The following is a 20922-nucleotide window of genomic DNA, read 5'->3' on the forward strand; positions in this document are numbered from 1 at the left end:
CTTGGCTGCTTCCTGCCCTGATTGGAATTCCCATTTTTGAGTGTTGTTCTGTATTTCAGAGTTTTTAAATACTGATAGCCAGATTTTGTTCATTTTCATGGTTTCCTCACTTCTGTTGAAACTGTCCACATGCTTGTGGATTTCAGTGGCTTCTCTGTGCAGTCTGACAAAGTGGTTCTTAGAGTGGTCCAGAACAACACTAAAAAACAGGAGAATTTCAGACAGGAAACAATCAGGGCCAGCTAATCAAGTTCCAACAAAGGATTCCCCCCAGGCAGGAAGCAACCAAGCTTTTAAGTTGCCAGGCTATTCAATGCTAATCAAGGTGGCCAACAGTAACATTTACACTTGCCTCAAACAGACAAGAGTTCTTTCTCCCACACTGGACCTTCCACAGATATATAAACCCCACTTGCCTAGTTTCCAATATACCTCACGACCTCTGAGGATGCCTGGCATAGATGTGGGTGAAATGTCAGGAGAGAATGCTTCTGGAACATGGCCATACAGCTTGGAAAACTCACAACAACCCAGTGATTCCGGCCATGAAAGCCTTCGAAAACACACCTGCTAGATGTATTACCTGAAACCTTACCTGCATATTTCCTATCATAAACTCTTACATAGCACAGGCTAGGCAGCACCCTGCCCGGCTACAGACACCAAATGGCCTTGCACTGCATACCTTCAAGGAGCACTGGTGACATGTCCAGCCCATCCTGTCAAAGGGCTCATGGGGACATTTATTCTGATTTAGGACTGGCAGAAGGTTCAGGAGGTTGCTTCACAATGTGTTCTCCATTGGTCCATCCAGCTCTGCAGCAGCTCTCTGGGGCTTCAGGTGGAGGGAGATGCAGCACTGCTTCTTCTGGGCTCCCTTTGCCTCTCTCCGCCTCCTTCCTCCCCGCCAAGTCCAGCAACGCAGGGCTTTCTTCACAGGCGCTCGGGCAAGACAGCTCCCCACATTGTTTTCATGGAAGTTTTCTTCCTCGGGCCAATTCCCGGGGGGAAGCGCCGCCTTCCTTTTCCAAACTCCCGCCTCTTCCAAATCTGCAGGAACTGGACTCTTCCCGAGACCTGTTGGGAGCGCCAAGAAACGCGAAAGCGGCCGCCTTGGTTGTGTTGTGGTCGAGTTGAGGGGGAAAAGGACAGCCCCTCTCCCTCTCCTTCATCTCCGCCCTCTTAGATTTCACAATTTCAGACACATTTATTTTCAGGGAGGCGTGCTCGCAGGACTCAATGCAGGCTCCAAGTCAAATAAAGCCAGTTTCGGGTGAGGCGAGAAAAAAGGATTCACGGCTGAGGAAGAGGACGAGCCAAGGCTAGTCCGAGCAAGAAGACCTCGGGGTCGAAAAACGCGGGCAGCATGACCAGCTAGTCTCATAAACCCCCAGCCAGGCATGGGCCAACTTGGTCCCTCCTTCCAGGTGTTTTGGACTTCAACTCCCACCATTCCTAACAGCCTCAGGCCCTTTCCCTTTCCTCCTCAGCCGCTTAAGTGAGGGAAGGGGCCTGAGACTGTTAGGAATGGTGGGAGTTGAAGTCCAAAACACCTGGAGGGAGGGACCAAGTTGGCCCATGCCTGCCCTAAACCATCATAAGGAAGCGGGAAGAGGCTTCTTTAAACGGTCATGGTAACTAGGACTGGGATTCTTGTTTGCCCCTGGAGGCAGACCCTCGTGGGGAGCCATCCAATTGGGATTTCCTGGTTTAGCTGCCCAGAGGAAATCTCTTGCTGTTGCTGGGGGAACATTAAGAGGAGTGGTGGTTCTCATGAAACTTTTCCTTGATTTGAATCTGCTGCGAGGAGGCTGGTAGCCATGCAGTGGATGGCTTTCACAGTGTTCAACCTTATTTCTCTCACAGTTGGCAGCAACCTCCCCTTGCACATCAGAGGTGGGGGGGGGGGCAATGCCAACTAGCTTATAGGACTGGGAGATTCCACCAGAATATTATTAGAAAGAACTTCCAGACCATAAGAGCCATTCAACAGAGGAACTTTTTGCCTCAGAATGTGGTGGAGACTCCTTCTTGAGAGGCTTTTAAGCAGATGCCCCAGTGGCACAGCGGATTAAACTGCTGAGCTGCTGAACATGCTGACCAAAAGGTCAGCGGTTCGAATCTGAGGAGCGGGGGTAAGTTCCCGCTGTTAGCCCCAGCATTTGCCAACCTAGCTGTTTGGAAACATGCTTATGTGAGTAGATCAATAGGTACCGCTCCGGCAGGAAGTCATGCAGTCATGCTGGCCACATGATCTTGGAGGTGTCTACGGAGAACATCGGCTCCTTGACTTAGAAATGGAGATGAGCACCACCCCTAGAGTCAGACATGACTAGACTTAATGTCAAGGGGAAACCTTTACCTTTACTAAGCAGAGGTAGGATGCTATCTGTCAGGAGTGCTTTGATTGTGCTTTTCCTGCATGGCAGGGGGTTGAAATGAATGGCTCATGTGGTCTCTTCAAACTCTATGATTATTAATTGCTGTTGGCATCATTGTTGTAACATTAGTTTAACTTGCAGCACATTACATTTTTTAACCTCAGTTATGTATCCCATCCAGATCTCACCCAATGGAAAATGGCAACATGGAAAATGGCTAACGATTTTCCATGTTTGCATGTTGATAGTGCATAGAATATATTCAACCTCCATAGCAAACAACAACAGAAGGACTCTGTTCAGATATTCATCTTGTCACATGTAGTGGTACATGAGAGACACAGATCAAACATCATTAAGCAACTGGAAGTAAGTTAAACCTTCATGGGTGTGATAGTATGAAAACAGCCCTAAAACTGCACCTATATAAATACCGTTCTAGAGCACTTGTGATTAAAATAAGAGCTAAGGTCAAAATATGGATAAAAGCTCCTGCCCTACACAAAAAGTTCAGCAAGGATTATAAAGATTTATTACATTACTGGAGGAAAAACCACTCATGTGAGTCGTCACAATGGTCAATTTGCTCAACAACTGTAAGAAGCCTGTTGTGCAAAAGGGATTCATACTTGACATTCATAGACGTCAAGTGACTATTCTATGTAGATAGTGGTTACATAGCACTTGCGAAAGCAGCTGCATATTCAGCATATTTTCTGACACTGTGGCTGTATTTTCCCTTTCAATCTCTAAGCATAAATGTAGGAAACTGAACAACATAAAGGTTTTTCTGAACATTCATAAGCAGCAGATTGACCTAAAGGGCAAAGCCTTAAAGATTTTATGATTAAAAAAACATGGAATAAGATTACAGCACTTGCAGTATGTTTCTTGATCAATTTGAATGACCACGGAGCTAGTCAGCCTGTAGACCTCCTCCAAACTTGGTGTGTGCTGATGGTCAAGGATGTTAGTGGGACTTACATATCATTGACCATAGCTGGCTCTGGGGCTGATACATTTCTTATAGCTAAACAGCTAACCATTAAAGACATGCCCATGTGCAAGGCTGGATTATCACTGCTTCAGCTGATGTAATTCCTGGAAACTCCAGTGCTTATTTCTCCCTTTTTCTTGTCAATTGATTTTCTTTCTCAATCCCCCAATGTTCTAATTCACATGAAAAAGTTATGTATTACTTGAGTAATTGAATACAAATTGATAGGATCAGATTTTTAGTCTTACAGCCAGAAGTTCCATCAGAGGATCGGTGTTGTTACCTATTACACTTTTGTAAGTTATTTAGTATGTACTCACTATTTAATTACTATACCATTGCATGTAGATTAATTTGTGCACATCATGTGCACAAAAGAGGTCCTATTTTTAACCTGGCTTTGCCCCCATGCCAGATGGATGGCCTTGGAATATTGCTGAACAAGTCGCCAACTCTTCAAAAGTAGTAAAGAATAGAACTAGAAGTAACCGATTAATGTTTCCAAGCAGAGTTAAAACGTGATTTATGTATGAGAACTGATTCTTTTGTATCAACTTGCTGCCTGAACGTGCAATCATATCTAGCATTTCTACAAGAATTGTATTTTCAAGTGTCAGCCTTTTCTATTAGTTCTTCTTGATAAAGCCGGAAGATGTTGGACTTCAATCATTTGTCATCTTATTATTTTTTATGGAATTGTGCATGTAAAATACGATTTTAAGTCCATTGTACAGGGAAGATACATGTGGTACATATCGTTTCATAGCTCAAATAGTTTCAATGCAAAAAGGGGGGAAAGGCAAGGAGGAAAGAGGAAATATTAAGCATAATAAGCAGCTTTTACACTTTCCTTTCACAATCAGATGAAAAACTCATGAACTGAAAGAGCACTTGATCCCTAAAAGTCAGTTTCTCAGTACATGGCTAAGCGTTATCTCCTTGAATTTTTGTATAATGAAAAATCATTAGATGTAATGTGGAAGCTCTTTGACTAAAATCTCCTGTACAGTATTTGTTTTGCATGTTTTTCTTTTTGTTAAACTTTAAGCAGATGGGGTGGAAGATAAATGGTAAATGAATCAGATCTGCTGTACTGTTTTGCTGACTGCATTCCCTTATACAAACCTGCCCAGGCCCTGAGATCTTCAGGAGTGGCGCTTCTCTCGGCCACACTTCCATCTCAAGCTCGGTTGGTGGTAACAAGAGAGCGGGCCTTCTTGGTGGCTGCCCCTCAACTCTGGAACTCCCTGCCCAGTGAAGTCAGAATGGCCCCCTCCCTTCTGTCCTTCCAGCAGCAGGCTAAAACCTTAGAAATTAAAAATCAAGTAATTACACATCACCAGAAAATCATTTTTAAAATTAAAAACACTGAAGTAATGTTAATGGTTAAGAAAAATTTAGGAGGGGGGAGTGAGTGAGTGTGGAGGCACTTTATATTGGAGGCTTGCCCAACTTTGCAGGATGGAAACCACAATAGAGAGGTTCTTACTCCACACAATGACTAAATGAATTTCAACAGGGTTTAATTTCCTAGATGTCCATAAAGACAGACAGATTAGGAGAATCTATACTGCAGTTAAATAGTCAAACATACCCTATATAAGTCTAGAAATTGTAGTAAAAAAATTAGCCCCCGAAATGTGGATCTATTTATCTGCAGTCAATGTGAATATTGTACCTTACCACACACACACACACACACACACACACACACACACATAAAGGAGCCACCCCCTTCTCTGAATATAGTACTGAAAAGCAAGAACTTCTCAGTCTTGTGAAAACATTTAAAAAACCCACTAACCCCCTCTAACTTTCTCTGCCATGGCTTCACTTCTGGCCTTTTTGCACGCTTGGATGGGGAAATAATTGTAATATCCAGGGCAACTGGTCCCTGAAACAGCATTCATGTTTTCCTCTCTAAGCAGAATGGTCATATCAAAATCTATAATTTTACCCAACATTTTTGAATTATACATGATATTGACTTAGAAAGGTCTATATGGTAGTTAAATCAGTAGTTTTCAAAAAGTGGGGCAGGTGTCTCTCTAAAGCAGTGGTTCTCAACCTTTGGGCCTCAAGGTATTTTGGATGTCAGCTCCCACAATTCCTAACAGCTGGCTGGGATTTCTGGGAGCTGAAGTCCAAAACACCCGGAGGACCAAAGTTTGGGAACCACTGCTCTAGGGTGACAAAAGCAGAACTGGACAAGCAGATTGCAATGTTGACAAAAAATATCAGGTCAAGGAAGTGATATTTTGAGCTGCTGGCCTTTATTGGAGGCCTACCTTACTGATTCTTGTTGGTAGTTTATTCGTGTGTTAATAATGTGTTATTGTAATGAGATGTATTTTATTTGGCCATTTATGGAGTTGTGTTTAATTTGGTATTTTATTACCACCAACTAGTTCTGTTTGACAAGGCCTTAATTCTAGTATTAGGACAGATATATTTTTAAATTCCTATCTATTTTCTTACTGTTGTTCATAATTATATAAGGTGCTAACATATATACCTTCTTTTTCTATATTAAATACTCCCAAATGCTTTAGATTTTCTTCATAAGCAGGATGCTGTACTCTTGAGCAACCAGTAATCTTGCTACATTGCTCCAGTTTTGCTTTAAGCAAGAAAGTATTTCCTCATATTGAGCATGAAAGGTATACCTTCACAACTTGAATTTATAATGCTTCCCTTGAGGAAAGTAACTGGTCATTAGTTTTTGCAGTTGTTTCTTTTACTTCATGCCTTAGGCTGTAAGGCTATTCTCCATTGAAGCCAATGAACTAGTTGAATTCAATGACTATGGCTGAAACTTCAAGTAAAATTACATAGGAATTAGAAGGTGCTTTATATCTTTCTTCCTGCCCTGAGACCATACTGAAAATTAGAAAGAACAAAAATTCCTTAGCATAAATAATAATGTTGCTTTATTCATGTGCTTTTAGTAAACAAAAAGCAGAAAGTTGCCATTGTGCATTGTGCTGAAAGCTCAGAGTTCTTATTTTCTTTAAAAAAGTTATATTGCTATTTTGTGTAATATAGGCAAAAATATTATCGTTTATTTGCATAAGATCATAAGTTTAACATCAAAGAGCTCTTGAATTAATGTTTAAATTCAATTGCTAGTCTCATAGTATACAAAGCCCTAGTTATTCAGTGGTTCCACTCTGTTTGGGATGAGCAATTGAATTCAGGCTTAACAAGTTTATTACAATGCACAGGTTTGTGGATTTCAAAGGTCTTTATCAGATGCATTGAGACTATTATTAGAAATCCAGATACCTTTGGGCAGTATTACGGTAGTGGGGGAGGGGGATAGAACTAAACCCCCGGTGGCACAGTGCGTTAAACCACTGAGCTGCTGAACTTGCTGACCAAAAGGTTGCCGGTTTGAATCCTGGAAGCGGGGTAATTTCCTGCTGTTAGCCCCAGCTTCTGTCAACCTAGCAGCTCAAAATATGCAAATGTGAGCAGATCAATGGGCGGGAGGGTAACAGTGTTCCATGCAGTCATGCCAGCCACATGACTTTGGAGGTGTCTACGGACAACGTTGGTTCTTCAGCTTAGAAATGGAGATGAGCACCAACCCGCAGAGCTGGACACGGCTAGACTTAGTCAGGGGAAAACCTTTATCTTTACCTATGAATGTTCTCCATCCTCTGGTTAGAATTTTTGTGATAAAACTGCATCTAGCAGATTACGTATGATGTCTGATGTCCGCAATCATATCAGTGTACAAAGAACAAAACACATATAAATCAACAGGGAAGGTAGGAATCTCCTGTCAATGTATAGCATTTCTATGCATTTCATAGGGGTTTCTTATGCAACAAATACTCAGATGTGGCTTTGTCACTTCCTTCATCTAAAATACAACCTACAATAGCAGATATTCATTAGTGGCCTCCAATCCAGGTACTGACCAGGACTGAACCTGCTTAGCTTCTGAAATCAAACAGAATCTAGTGCCATTTGGATCCATAATCATAGGGATTTGTTGTTAACTGTATGCCACGAAAGTTTCTTTCACCCTGGCAAAGAAAGGTGGGTACTAGGGAAACAGAAACAGACCTGCAGGGTGACGTTGTTCAGTGTAGGGCCTGGAAAATTGCATTTTATAGCAAAAGAATGCATATATTTAGCACATTTTTTATTCCTGTAAAAATTTGTTCAGATGGAATTGGTAGCTTTTGGAAACAAGCTTCACATTTGTGGTTTTCCTATTTTCATGGTGGAGCTGTGACCGTAATCCCCATGAAAGGGATGGGATGACTATATTTGATTTGATTGAAATCCATTGTCTTTATTCCTATTTACAACTATCAGCAAGATCTGGTTTTTCATTTGTAAAGGCTAATGCTACAATCACAAGACATTTGGAATGGAAATGGCTTGAAGTTTGAGACATGTTGCTGCTCCTGTTAGCCAAATAGTTAAAAGCAAAAACACTTCATATATTTTATGCTGAACAGAACACCTCATTCTTGCTAACCCAATATCTCATTTCAAAGGAATGGTCAAGGGACTGCCTAGCTAATGAGGATGAGATAGAGTTGATTTTCCCCTGCCTTAGAAAACCCAGAGAGAATTCCTTCTCTCTTTCCATGAAAAGGTGATTAATAAATTAAAAGTGGGAAAGTCTCTGACACCTGGTTGATGTGCTCACCGCCATTGTCTTGATCAGAATTGGGCTTTATTTGATTCAGCAATCCAGGTGCAATATGCAATCTGTGTCATATCTACTAGAGCTTAATCCTATTAGATGTGCAATTTTCCCTCCTTTGCTGGAAGCCTGTGTCTAAACATAAATTTTGTGGAAACAGCATGAACCTAATGTTTTTTTTTCTATTTCATTTTCACCCTCATAAAGTGTTATAGAGATCTCAAAATCTTGTGGACTATTCTGTGACATTTTTGCTGAATCTATCAAAACAATTACTGGGGCTTTGGAATTCAAATGATATTGTATAGATTTTTTTCTTGTTTTTCTCCAGAACCAACATTCAACACGAACTAGATAATAGTTGGGATGCCAGATTTCTGCTCAATGTTTGGCCCACTGAATTTAAAAGCCTTTCAAGTGATAAAAGTAAAATCCAGACAGGTGTTATACTCTGCCCTTTGGCTAGTCAAGGGACCATGATATTCACTTCGATGCATGCAATATTTCAATCTGTGTCCCAGTCTTGCCTGGATCATCCCACCTCAACATTTATCTGGCAATACAAATTGCTCTTGAAATTTCCACTCTGCCTTTATTGGATGGAGATTTCCTGACTGTTGTGTTTTGTTGCATGTTTCATCTTCCTAATAACAGTCTGTGTCTATTTCCAAAGGCACTACATCTATATCAGCCAGATACTTTGATGGGCCTGAGGGTTTCCTTCATTATTTCACCAGTGTAGAACAGCACTCTTCTACATCCCAAACCAAATGGAAGGAATTTCCCCTAAAACTCATCATACTGCATTTCAAGCCTCTGATGCAAATAAAGGTTATAAATACTGCATACGTTAACTTCCTTCAAACAGAGACTGCATTTTTCTTGTATTCTGGCAACAAGTAACTTATTAGTAATAGTCATTCAGAATATAAGCTGCACTTTCATCCACAAAATTAGGACGTTTTAAAATGTGAGTAACACATATCAGTTTTCAAAATCAGTTAAAAAAAGAATGAACTTTTGCTCAACTGCATGTCCTCTTCCATCTTCTACCAATATTAACATAGTTTGAAGCTGAGTTGATTAACTGATAACATTCACTAGGGAACTTCTCTTACCACTATTAGTTAATATTTTACCAACAACTTTGTGCTTGATTCTGCACAGAAAGAATCACTCCAGAAAAGCTGAAGTGAGAGAACAAGAACATAAAAAAGCCTGGAGACTTTGAGTTTTATTGGGGCTAAAATTCCCCAAATCTCCCAGACAACACGGCCAATGCTAGTGCAGAAGTTCTATGATTTATAGCCCCTAAAGTCAGTATTCTAGGGTCTGAAGTTAATTGCAGTCCATTCTACAGCATACTGCTTCACCCTAATCAGTTCCCTGAAATATGAAACATCCCAGGGTACTGTGCATTTGAAATATTGATTCCTTTTATAGAAAAGAAATCACTGGAGACTAACATGTACTGACAATATTATTATATATTTCTGTATATGCTAGTAAGACATGGCTCAAGAGGATAGGTGTAACTCACCTGCAAGCAGCAAGTTCATTGTCTTGCATAAGATGCCCAGGAGGTAGCCAGATATGCTGTCTAGCGTTCATTTATAATCTCACATTTCTCTGTGTGTGAAATAAATCACAGCACCTTTGTTTGTCCTTGCCCCTCTCTCACACACATACATACCTATTCACTCACTCATGGCCTTATTCTGGTTCCTCCTCAGGATCCCAGTAATCAAAGACAAGAAACCAGAGTTTGGAAGTAATAAGATATATCTTTCCACATGTACAGTGCTCACCTTATAACACATTTCTTTTGGGAACAACTGTTAGCAGCCTCAGAATACATATTCTCAGTAGGTGTAGAATTTAGGCACAGCATATATTGATGAAGTTTCCTCTTTCTTGATTTTAAACAGATCACTCTATCTTCATCAGGTAATATCAGTTAGTTCATCCTTCATTTAGTAGTCTGCAGTTTTTTCTTTCTTCCATGTTTGAAGAACCCATGCTACAGAGCCTCTCACCATGAGATGTATGAAACATTTAGAATGTGTAAGTATACCTACTTTATATCCTTTGCCAATAAATAGTAAGTGCTATAGGGATTGGGCTTTAGCACAGCAGATTCAATCACCAAGCTGCAACAAATCTTGCTAACCAGAAGGTTGAAAGTTCAAAGTCCAGGTCAGGGTGATCTCCTGACCTTCAGCCCAGCTTCTGCCTACTTAGCAGTTCGAAAACAAATGTGAGTAGATAAATAGGAACCTCATTAAAGTGGGGAGGTATTTAGGCTCGGCGTTTCAATCAGAAAAAGGAGGAAGTTTACGAGATGGAACGACAACACTCCCCAGTGGCAGCAACCGAACACAGCCTCCAAAGATGCCAAAAGATGGGAAAGTCTCTCCCTATATACCTCTATCTATTTCAGTCTTGTCATTGTTATAATCAGTACTGAATGTTTGTCATATGTGTTCTGTGATTCGTCCTGAGTCCCCTTCAGGGTGAGAAAGGCGGAATACAAATACAATAAATAAATAAATAAATATTTCTTTATGAGGTCCCATCTGTGGCAGTTAGTGGTATGGGATCGGTTGTTGCTCACTTTCTGCTTAAGAATATTAATTGTTTTGCTTCTGAGATACACTACTATCACATCACACAACAGTAATGAGGATATAATGATGTTCCTTTCATTAAAGGCTATATCGTGGCAAACCATTCTTTTCAAAGTAAGCTATCAATTTAGATATATAGAGATTGTACTGGCGGGTTGGGATATGACTCACATTCCATCCTACATGTATTAAATTATGAAATAGATACATTTCAAAAATATGTCATTACTTATAAAACATAGTATTTTTCCTTGTAAGATTCCCTCTGCTATCTGTGAGCAAGAAAATTCTGGTAATTGATTCTGTTAATATATTTAACCAATTATGGTAATATGGCTCTTTTTCTCAAATTATGCATCTACAGACCTACCAAACTGAAATCATGCCAACAATCCAGATTAGTATGTATTTATCTTTAGCTTGCCGAGATTTCTTCTTTTTATTTTTTATTTTTGTCATTAGTGGTTTATCCATCATAGTAGAAAAACACAGCAAGGCCTATCCAATCCAACACACTGTTTTTCACAATATAATAATAATAATAATAATAATAATTATTATTATTATTATTATTATTATTATTATTATTTTATACCCCACTTTATCTCCCCCGGAGGGGTCTCAAAGCAGCCAACCAGAATCCCACAAGCAAGTCTTGAGCAGAATAGCACTCTCCTGTTGCAGTTATCCAACAGCTGATCTTGAGAGGATTCTGACTACTACTTGATATAACATATAGTATAACTATTAGGCTTGCTCAAATAATTCGATTTCCCCGTTACCCGTTATTAATTCGTTACTTTCGTTTGTTTTGAAGCAATATACGACCTTGATTGTCCACACGTCTGGATATCGCGGTTTCGAATCGCGAGAGGCCATTTTTCGTTATGTCGTCGTTTTTTTCGTTAGGAAAAAAAAGCTTTTGCAAATCACCCAAACTCCCACCATTCAGGCCCTTTCCTTTTGCCCCTCAGCAAAAGGGGCGTCACGGGCTCAGCCAATGGGAGGGGGCGAGGGGGAAGGAGGCCGAGGAGGAGGAGGAAGACGGAGGGGGGAAATGGCCGCCGCCGCCGCCTCGCCTCAGCTCAGGCCTGGTGTCTCCCTGTGAGGCGGGAAGGCGGCGGATGGAGCCGGGAATGGAGAGACTGAGAGAGACAGAGAGGGGCCCGGCGGTGAGGTTTTGACGTCTGTGCGAAGCTAGGCAAGTGGGGTTTATATATCTGTGGAAGGTCCAGGGTGGGAGAAAGAACTCTTGTCTGTGGGAGGCAAGTGTGAATGTTGCAATTGGTCACCTTGATTAGCATTGAATAGCCTTGCAGCTTCAAAGCCTGGCTGCTTCCTACCTGGGGGAATCCTTTGTTGGGAGGTATTAGCTGGCCCTGATTGTTTCCTGTCTGGAATTCCCATTTTCTGGGTGTTGTTCTTTTACTGTCCTGATTTTAGCTTTTCTGTAGCTAAAAATGCATATAAAATTGATTCTATAGGGAGGATAAATGATTGGATTTCAACTCCTACAGCTTGGCTTTCTCTGCCAATAATGGTACCCATCTTGGATATTGTAAGGGATTTTTTATTATTATTATTATTATTATTATTATTAGACCTTGCTCCCAGGAAGGTGCCTTCGCTGTGGCTCCCAACTTATCTATCTATCTACCTTTCCACATATTCTCCACATTGTGTGTATGTGTATGTATATTATATATACATGAGCCCCGATGGCGAAGTGTGTTAAAGCGCTGAGCCGCTGAACTTGCAGACCGAAAGGTCCCAGGTTCAAATCCTGGGAGCAGAGTGAGTGCCCGCTGTTAGCTCCAGCTTCTGCCAACCTAGCAGCTTGAAAACATGCCAATGTGAGTAGATCAATAGGTACCGCTCTGGCGGGAAGGTAATGGCACTCCATGTGGTCATGCCGGCCACATGACCTTGGAGGTGTCTATGGACAACACTGGCTCTTGGGCTTAGAAATGGAGATGAGCACCAACCCCCAGAGTCAGACATGACTGAACTTAACGTCAAAGGATACCTTTACCTTTACCTATACACACACACACACAAACACACACACACATATGCAGGGACTATACACAGTATATATCACACACACACCAATTTAACAAAGTTTCAGCCACAAAAACAAAGTTTCTGAAGTAGAACAATGACTTTCACAGTAAAGACAACCCAATTTAACAGGAAATAAGACTTTCAAACCAGGAACAGATTTCTGCAATTATTAAAAAAGGGTTTATTATAAAAGCTATGAAAATTCGCCAAAAATCAGAGGATAAGGGAAACGTTCCAAATTTTGGTGAGCTATCAGTGTTAAATGTGTTCTACCACTGTACCAAGTTTGAAGAAGATCACTCAAAAAATGAGGGTGGGAGAGTCCTGTAAAGTCCTCTCCCTTTGTGCTGTTTTTGGGAATTGCGCATGCGCGTCCGCCATTAACGAATTAATTTAGAAAATAACGAATTTTCGTTAATTTCAAAAATTTTTGGGGGCAAAATTCGGAAATACCTTCAAAAACGAAACGCTGCCCCCCTCTACTTTTGCAACGAGTTTAGAATCAAATTTTTCGTGGATCGATCAAGCCTAATAACTATTATGAGTATTAGGCATTCATATATTCTGTATGATTGTTTTCTTTGTTGCTGATAGACTCTGAATTAATGGGAATAAGGTAAATTGCAACGTTCTGCTGATTCAGTAGGCTCACACTTGTTGCAACTGGGTTTAAGCCAAAGTTTTTACTCTTGTTCGTTCATGTGTCATCATAATCACAAAAAGCTGAGAAATGCAAAAAGGGACACAGATTTATATACCAATGCTTTCCACGATATATAAATATGATTTACATCATGGGAAGGATTTACATATGCATCCCTGTAACCAAGATATTCCACATGGGGAAATAGCCTTGAGAAATAAGCAAAGCCAAAGATTCTCACTGAGTTGCTGGCAAAAGGATTGCTCCCGCCATTTGCCATGCTGCTTCAGTTATTCAGCACCAGCTGGAACAAGTGCATCAAATCAGACAACAGCTATCATTAATGTATTCGGAGCTGCTTTCCATTCAGTCCAGATTATGAAATGCAGGGGATACTTGCACAAGAACACATCGCATCAACCGATTTAGGCTGCAGAAAATATGTCAGCTATTTCTCTTACTATGTGCCATCAATCTACATTTCTCTCTTCTGGCATTTGAGTAGCTGAAAGTGATACTGTCTAGGTACAGAGGAACTACATTTTCAGATCATTTCCCCATGTGCACAGCATGCCCGTATGAACGCAAGACATTGCTTGATATCCCTGGTTGTCAGGCAGACTATAATTGCATGGTTATAAAAATGTAACTGACCTAGTAAAACGTAAAGCATCAAACCATGACAAGTAATCAAACAGGAAATAAGTAGACTCATTCTGAAAAAATAACACACCTTTGTGTATAGATGAGTGAAAGATAGAACACACAAGTGCAAGAGTAGAGGGTACAGAACATTGTAACATGAACTTTTAAGAGATCGTGATATTTTTGATTAAAGAAACACATATTTTTTCCATGTTAGTAGACCATGTGTTCATATAGCTGGACAAAATAGAGATATCTAAAAAGCTTAGATTTGATTACCTTTGGAAGGTAAATAGTGCTGTCTGTGACAAATCAGTAATGCTTACTCTTCGAAACAGAAGAAGTGCAACAAGCTGGAAGTCACCCTTCACACATTATATATTCTTCAAAAATAGTGCCAGTCCTCTCATGTAGTAAACATACCTGCCGGTCTATATATATTTTTAGTGCACCATTCTTCTGCTCAATAGTTCAGTGCTGTAATCTCGGCTAGAGAAGCAATTCAGGTTGGTCCTACACAAATAATATCATCCAGCTCCTTTGTATTGCCCTGTCCCAATTTTACTCCCATTGGCATTGCATTATTTGTTACAAGATGAAATTTACTTCAAGACAAAATCATTCCCACATAGGGAATTTCCAATCATGGTTGTGATTGTTGTTATTTGTTGGGCATTGAGTCTGACAATTTTGTTATTTTTTAAATCGCCCTGAGTCCCTGAGCGAGATAGGGTGGGTTATAAGGTTTTATTATTTTATCCCATGTGATTGCTACATCATATTATTTTTGTCCACACCATCATGGATTTTCCTTTTTTAAAAATTCAGGATATGCACAAGTTCGAAAAATATAATCTAAACCCAAATCTAATAGACTTTCCAATTGGTTGATGGAGCTGCTGAAGGATTTTGGACAGTTTATTTAATTTTTCACAATTGTGGGCAGTTTTCAGAGAGGGAAATGCAAACTGACTAGTTAACAGCTTGAGGCAACTTCAACCTGTACCTCCAATCCCGCAAGTGATTGCTTAGAGACTGACCAAGCCTGATATAACTTTTGCAACCTATAGTAGTGTGTAACGTTTAAGTATGTTTATGTTCAGAAAATGTTTTGAGGGTTGGTGAGGGCACAAATTTGGTTTGTCAACTTTTCCAGTGTGAACTGAGACAACAATGTGATGTATGAAATGATCTACACTTGGAAGTGAGAAGTGACGTATCCAGTTTGTGGGTGGCATCCAACTATTCTGGTAATTGAAAACAGAATAGATTGCAAAGAGGACCAAAGAATGACAGCAAGTTTTGTACTAGTGATAGTCAAACTCGCATGACCTACATTTATATATAATCTATGGAGCCCTGGTGGCGAAGTGCGTTAAAGCACTGAGCTGGAGACCGAAACGTCCCAGGTTAAATCCCCAGGAGCGGCGTGAGCGGCCGCTGTTAGCTCCAGCTCCTGCCAACCTAGCAGTTTGAAAACATGCCAATGTGAGTAGATCAATATGTACTGCTCCGGCGGGAAGGTAACGGAGCTCCATGCAGTCATGCCGGCCACATGACCTTGGAGGTGTCTACGGACAACGCCGGCTCTTTGGCTTAGAAATGGAGATGAGCACCAACCCCCAGAGTCAGACATGACTGGACTTAACGTCAGGGGAAAACCTTTACCTTTACCTATGGTAAGTGAACATTATTTACTACCAATTACATTGTCTCAAAATGATATATAAAGAATGGAAAGGGGTGCTTGTCAAGCTAAAGAATTTGGGACCCCCAGTTTATAAAAAAAGGGACTGCAGTGGCGCAGCAGGTTAAACCGCTAAGCTGCTGAACTTGCTGACTGGAAGATCAGTGGTTCGAATCCATGGGACAGGGTGAGCTCCTGTTGTTAGCCGCAGCTTCTGCCAACCTAGCAGTTTGAAAACATGCAAAACTGAGTAGATCAATAGGTACTGCTCCGGCGGGAAGGTAATGGTGTTCCATGCAGTCATGCTGGCCATATGACCTAGGAGGCTTTTAAGGACAACACTAGTTCTTCACCTTAGAAATGAAGATGAGCATTGCCCCTCCCCCGAGTTAGACTTGACTAGACTCAATGTCAGGGGAAAACCTTTGCCTTTAATTTATAAAAAATGGGTGGGATGCCTAAGGGAGACATAATGGTGTTTTTCAGTTATACACATGTGAAGGAGATATACAGAACTAGAACTTTCCCTCCAATTTTACCCTGCCAAATTTAAATCCAGTGGATACATTTTCCAACTACTGCTTGTTTCTGCAGGAAAATAAAACCATAGGTAATCTTCAAATGCCTTGGCAATACTCACATAATATCTGTTCTATAACACTCACTGAAAGCTTTTCTGGTGTTGATTTTATTGAATGTAATCGCCAATAATGGAAAAGAATACCATTCTCTGGACTCTGAACCACTTCCATAAAGAGGAATAGACAAAAAATTGAACAAATGAACGAATGAAATTCATTGCCAAATGCAGTCAGACAAAAGGCATGTTTAACTTGCTATTTTTACTGGAATTTCACAATGAGGCCTCTTATTTTGTTTAGCTAGCTACTAAAATCAGGTTCTGAACGGAATATGACTTTGGCATGGTACTAGATAAGGAAACTGGCACAGCTGATCTCAACAAGCTATATGCTATCTAAATGTCAAGAATTGTTCTAAAACCACACATCACAAATGAAAATATTGGCAGACTTGTGTTTAACTTGTGGTCTACTAAACCACCAATCCTTTTCACATTTTCTTTTTCTGATGTTACACATCCCAATTTGTGCATTTCATTTTTATCACTGAATGTGCTACCTTACATCTATCCCTAAATACATTTAAAGGGGTCCATGGTAAAGACAATGTGAAAACCTGCTGATTTATGCCATAATAATTCAAATGTCTATGTATGTCTATGACAGCTGAAGAGTAAAAAAAAAAGTCAACATAATTAATTCATTTGAAAAATGCTGCTTGAAAAGAGTCCTGCATGAAAGGGTATTGGACTGGACGGCCCTTGTGGTCTCTTCCAACTCTATAATTATATGATCTTTTTACTATGGATTTCCAAAAAGACAAGAATATGATTCACAGAGCAAATCAAGGCTGAACTCTCATCAGAAGACAAAATGCTTTCATACTTTAGACACAAGATGAGACAGTGTGATTCACCGGATAGAGTAACACATAGTTAGAAAGAAGTAAGTAAAGAGGAAGATTGCATTATGAATTGATTAACTCAAAGAAACTACAATCCTGAGTTTGCAAGACCTAGGCAGTTGGGCAGATAACCAGGGTGCTTGGAGGTTTCTTTTTAATAAGGTTGAAGTAATTCAAAGCCAACTTTATGACACATAAAATCAAACAATGGCTTGTTCACAGATAAATCAAAATATTGTGAACCATGAATACTTGTGATTGTGATGCATTTATAATGACTGAAACGTTTGCATAGGTGCTGCACTTTTCGCAGTTATCCTTACCAATATATGGTGGGAAAACAGAAGGAAAAATAAATGGTTACTATACCCTCCCCTACACTTTTAGAAATCACACAAAGCAACTCCCAATTACTAGAGAAAGTTGATATGTTTATGCTTCTGAACCAAATCTATCTGGTATTAATTAAAATCTTTTAAAATAAAACATGAGTTTCAAAAGAGCATTTAAGTACATTTTATGAGTCCTGGTTGTCTGTGAGAAAGGCCATGTCCTCATGCCTTCTTCTTTTAACAATCCCACCAAACAGGTCAGTTTACCTATATATAATATATATATAGATGTTTTAGAAGAGTGACACAATCTAACTCGATCCAGAAACCACAAATTTATCTGACAGGAAATGTTCAAAATGGCAAAACATATGACTCATGAAGACAAGAGTTATATTTATACAGATTTCGCCTCTGGTTACTATTCAGTTGTATAATAATAAACAGTACGAGAAAACCGCACTACAAACTAGAGCTGACAGCTGGCACAACAAAATATTGCATGGAAAGTTGCTTGACAAAATTGAAGGAAAAGCTGATAAGGAGAAGACCTGGCTATGGCTCACAAATGAGACACTAAAGAAGGAGACAGAAGGCCTGATCCTTACAGCCCAGGAGCAAGCCATCAGAACAAATGCAATTAAGGCCAAGATCGAAAAATCAGCTGATGACCCAAAATGCAGACTGTGCAAGGAAACCGATGAAACCATTGATCATATCCTCAGCTGCTGTAAGAAAATCGCACAGACAGACTACAAACAGAGGCACAACTATGTGGCCCAAGTGATTCATTGGAACTTATGCCTCAAGTACCACCTCCCAGCAGCAAAGAACTGGTGGGATCACAAACCTGCAAAAGTATTGGAAAATGAGCACGCAAAGATACTGTGGGACTTCCGAATCCAGTCTGACAAAGTTCTGGAACACAACACACCAGACATCACAGTTGTGGAAAAGAAAAAGGTTTGGATCATTGATGTTGCCATCCCAGATGACAGTTGCATTGACGAAAGACAACAGGAAAAACTCAGCCACTATCAGGACCTCAAGACTGAACTTCAAAGACTCTGGCAGAAACCAGTGCAGGTGGTCCCGGTGGTGATTGGCACATTGGGTGCCGTGCCAAAAGATCTCAGCCGGCATTTGGAAACAATAGGCATTGACAAAATTACAATCTGCCAACTGCAAAAGGCCACCCTACTGGGATCTGCACGTATCATCCGAAAATACCTCACACAGTCCTAGACACTTGAGAAGTGTTCGACTTGTGATTTTGTGATACGAAAACCAGCATGTCTATCTTGTTTGCTGTGTCATACAATAATAATAATAATAATAATAATAATAATAATAATAATAGATTATTCCGTTATTTTGGTAACTTCAGATCGACTTTAGCTTACAGATTTTTTAATACCTGTGAAAAATTAAGTGATATTTTTCTAATTGTTTTACCCTAGACTCCTCTACAAGTTGCTTAGGAGCAATTCACAAATGGAAGAAGTTGCGTTTTGGACTTCAGTTGTCAGAAACCTCCAGTAAGCATATACTTTCTAAAAAGTAACCTATGGCAGTGGCGTTTTCTGGGTAAGTTTGTATAAGACTGGATAGTAAAGGGGTTCATGGCTGTATGAATAGTAAGCAATATATCATATAATGGGCAAAGAAAGTTCAAAATAATCATAGGTTACAAAAAAGCATAGCTCAACAAACTCAGTTATAGTAAAAAAAATTTTGAAATGCAGCACTTAATATCAATATGCAGTACGCAAAAAATTACACCATATATGCATGCATTTACAATAGAAGCGTTCTTCCCCATGTCATTGAGTGGGGAGGGTTAGTGTTCAGTTTTCCCAAGCCTTTAACATTGGATATATTAGAGAAAGAGATAACATGAGCTCATAGAATACAAAGATAAAGGGGTGATCCATTTTACAGCCTATCCTCCTGAAACAGATTCTGCAGAGCTTTTTCTCCAGCATTCCTCAGAACTAGTAGACATAAAATTAGGACCTAACTAAAGCTCTGCAACTGTCAAGAGTCAGACGCCAATTAGCGAACAAAAATAGAGTTTATTCAGCAGATAAGCCAAAAAGTAATGTTAACACAGAAAAAACCTTGAAACACTTCACTATCAGTGCTTCAAGAGCAGTTCAAACAAAAATATAATTCAGCAACACAAGCAGGTAAAAACAAAGCTAAACAAACTTAGTGCAAACTGCACTTTCTGAGTCCAAGCCCTGCCAGCCGGCTCTGTAGTTTTCAAAGGAACAGTTCCCAAAAGAAAACACCAAATTGGTCAGGAAACAAACAAACAAACTAAGAATGCAGTAGACTGCTTCCACAATGTGGATAAAGCCGAAGGCTCCAAAAGGATGGTGAAAAGACGTCGTCCGGGATTCCAAGGTCAGGTCAGGAGATAACAGCGGTGTCCAAAGAGCAAGCCAGGAGTCAAAAGCCGATAGTAGTCATCAATCACAGGGCGAAGGCAGTAGTAAGGTCAAATTCCGATCCAAGGTCTGAAGAGGGTGCAGTCATCCAAAACAGGTCCACGATAAGACACAGCGAGAGCCAAGCTAGGTGATAACAACAGATTCAAATCATAGTCGAAGTCCAGTCTTCATGGAAACACAGAGATCCCAATGGGGCCTCAGCAACACCTTGCCACACGCAAAGTGCAGTGGCCAAACATTCCCATTTTATTCCCCTTCCTCCTGGGTGACCAAACACTCACACCCAAACACCAGGTGTCCCAAATCTACTCAGAGTCTGAGCTCCACACAGCTAGAGCTCGTGGATCTGGAGTACCTAGCAATTCGTCGTAGTCCCAATCATCCTGCCCACACTTAGCCCCATGAACACTTAAAGAACCATCCTCCCTTCTCCAAGCATCCCAATTGGGATCAGCTCCTGCAGAAACCCCAGGTTCAGAAGTATCCATAGACCCCAAATCCCCAGACATCTCCGGTGGCTGTGCCCATTCAGTGCCTGCTTCCCCAGCCACCACCTGTTCCTCAGCATCCATCTCCCCATCTGAATCTTCCTCAGAAGATCCCCCATATAGCTCTCTAAGTCGCTTCCTGCGCAACTCCTCCAGTGAACCCTCATCACGAGGGTTTTTTCTTCCTCTTCGAATTCCATCCCATCAACCATAATCCCCGAAGGCGCAGTCACAACACTATCCCTCCCCGCAAAGGCCCCTCCCACCGGAATTAATGTGGGATCCGAGACCTCCGCAACTACTGAGGACCGGTTAGATGACGTGTCCAGTTTTAGTAAAGATCGATGAAACACCGGATGAACCTTCAGAGTGGAAGGTAACCACAATCTAAATGCCACAGGAGAGATCTTGGTAACAATGGGGAAAGGTCCTAAGAATCGAGCTCCAAATT

General features: G+C 40.5%; 1 protein-coding gene and 1 long non-coding RNA gene across 3 annotated transcripts in view; both read right to left on the minus strand.

The window, feature by feature from the left end:
- tlr5 (toll like receptor 5) overlaps nucleotides 1–1318 on the minus strand; it is a 28758-nt gene extending 27440 nt beyond the window's left edge. Inside the window, exon 1 of one of the 2 annotated variants that reach the window (XM_062972467.1) lies at nucleotides 686–1318. Coding sequence is in view for 1 of the 2 variants with exons in the window: in XM_008125880.3 (XP_008124087.1) it covers nucleotides 686–718 (33 nt within the window). In the remaining variant the exon portion in view is untranslated. The remainder of the gene's footprint in view (nucleotides 1–685) is intronic. The other variant, XM_008125880.3, reaches the window with a different exon arrangement.
- A 16525-nt stretch (nucleotides 1319–17843) lies between these two features.
- LOC134296766 (uncharacterized) lies at nucleotides 17844–20922 on the minus strand. Its single transcript, XR_010003622.1, has 2 exons — nucleotides 19061–20922; nucleotides 17844–18709 (listed from the first exon to the last, which is right to left on the minus strand). It is a non-coding gene; the product is annotated as an uncharacterized LOC134296766 (long non-coding RNA).

This window comes from Anolis carolinensis, chromosome 1 (assembly GCF_035594765.1).
Source record: "Anolis carolinensis isolate JA03-04 chromosome 1, rAnoCar3.1.pri, whole genome shotgun sequence".
NCBI classification, from domain to species: domain Eukaryota; kingdom Metazoa; phylum Chordata; class Lepidosauria; order Squamata; family Dactyloidae; genus Anolis; species Anolis carolinensis.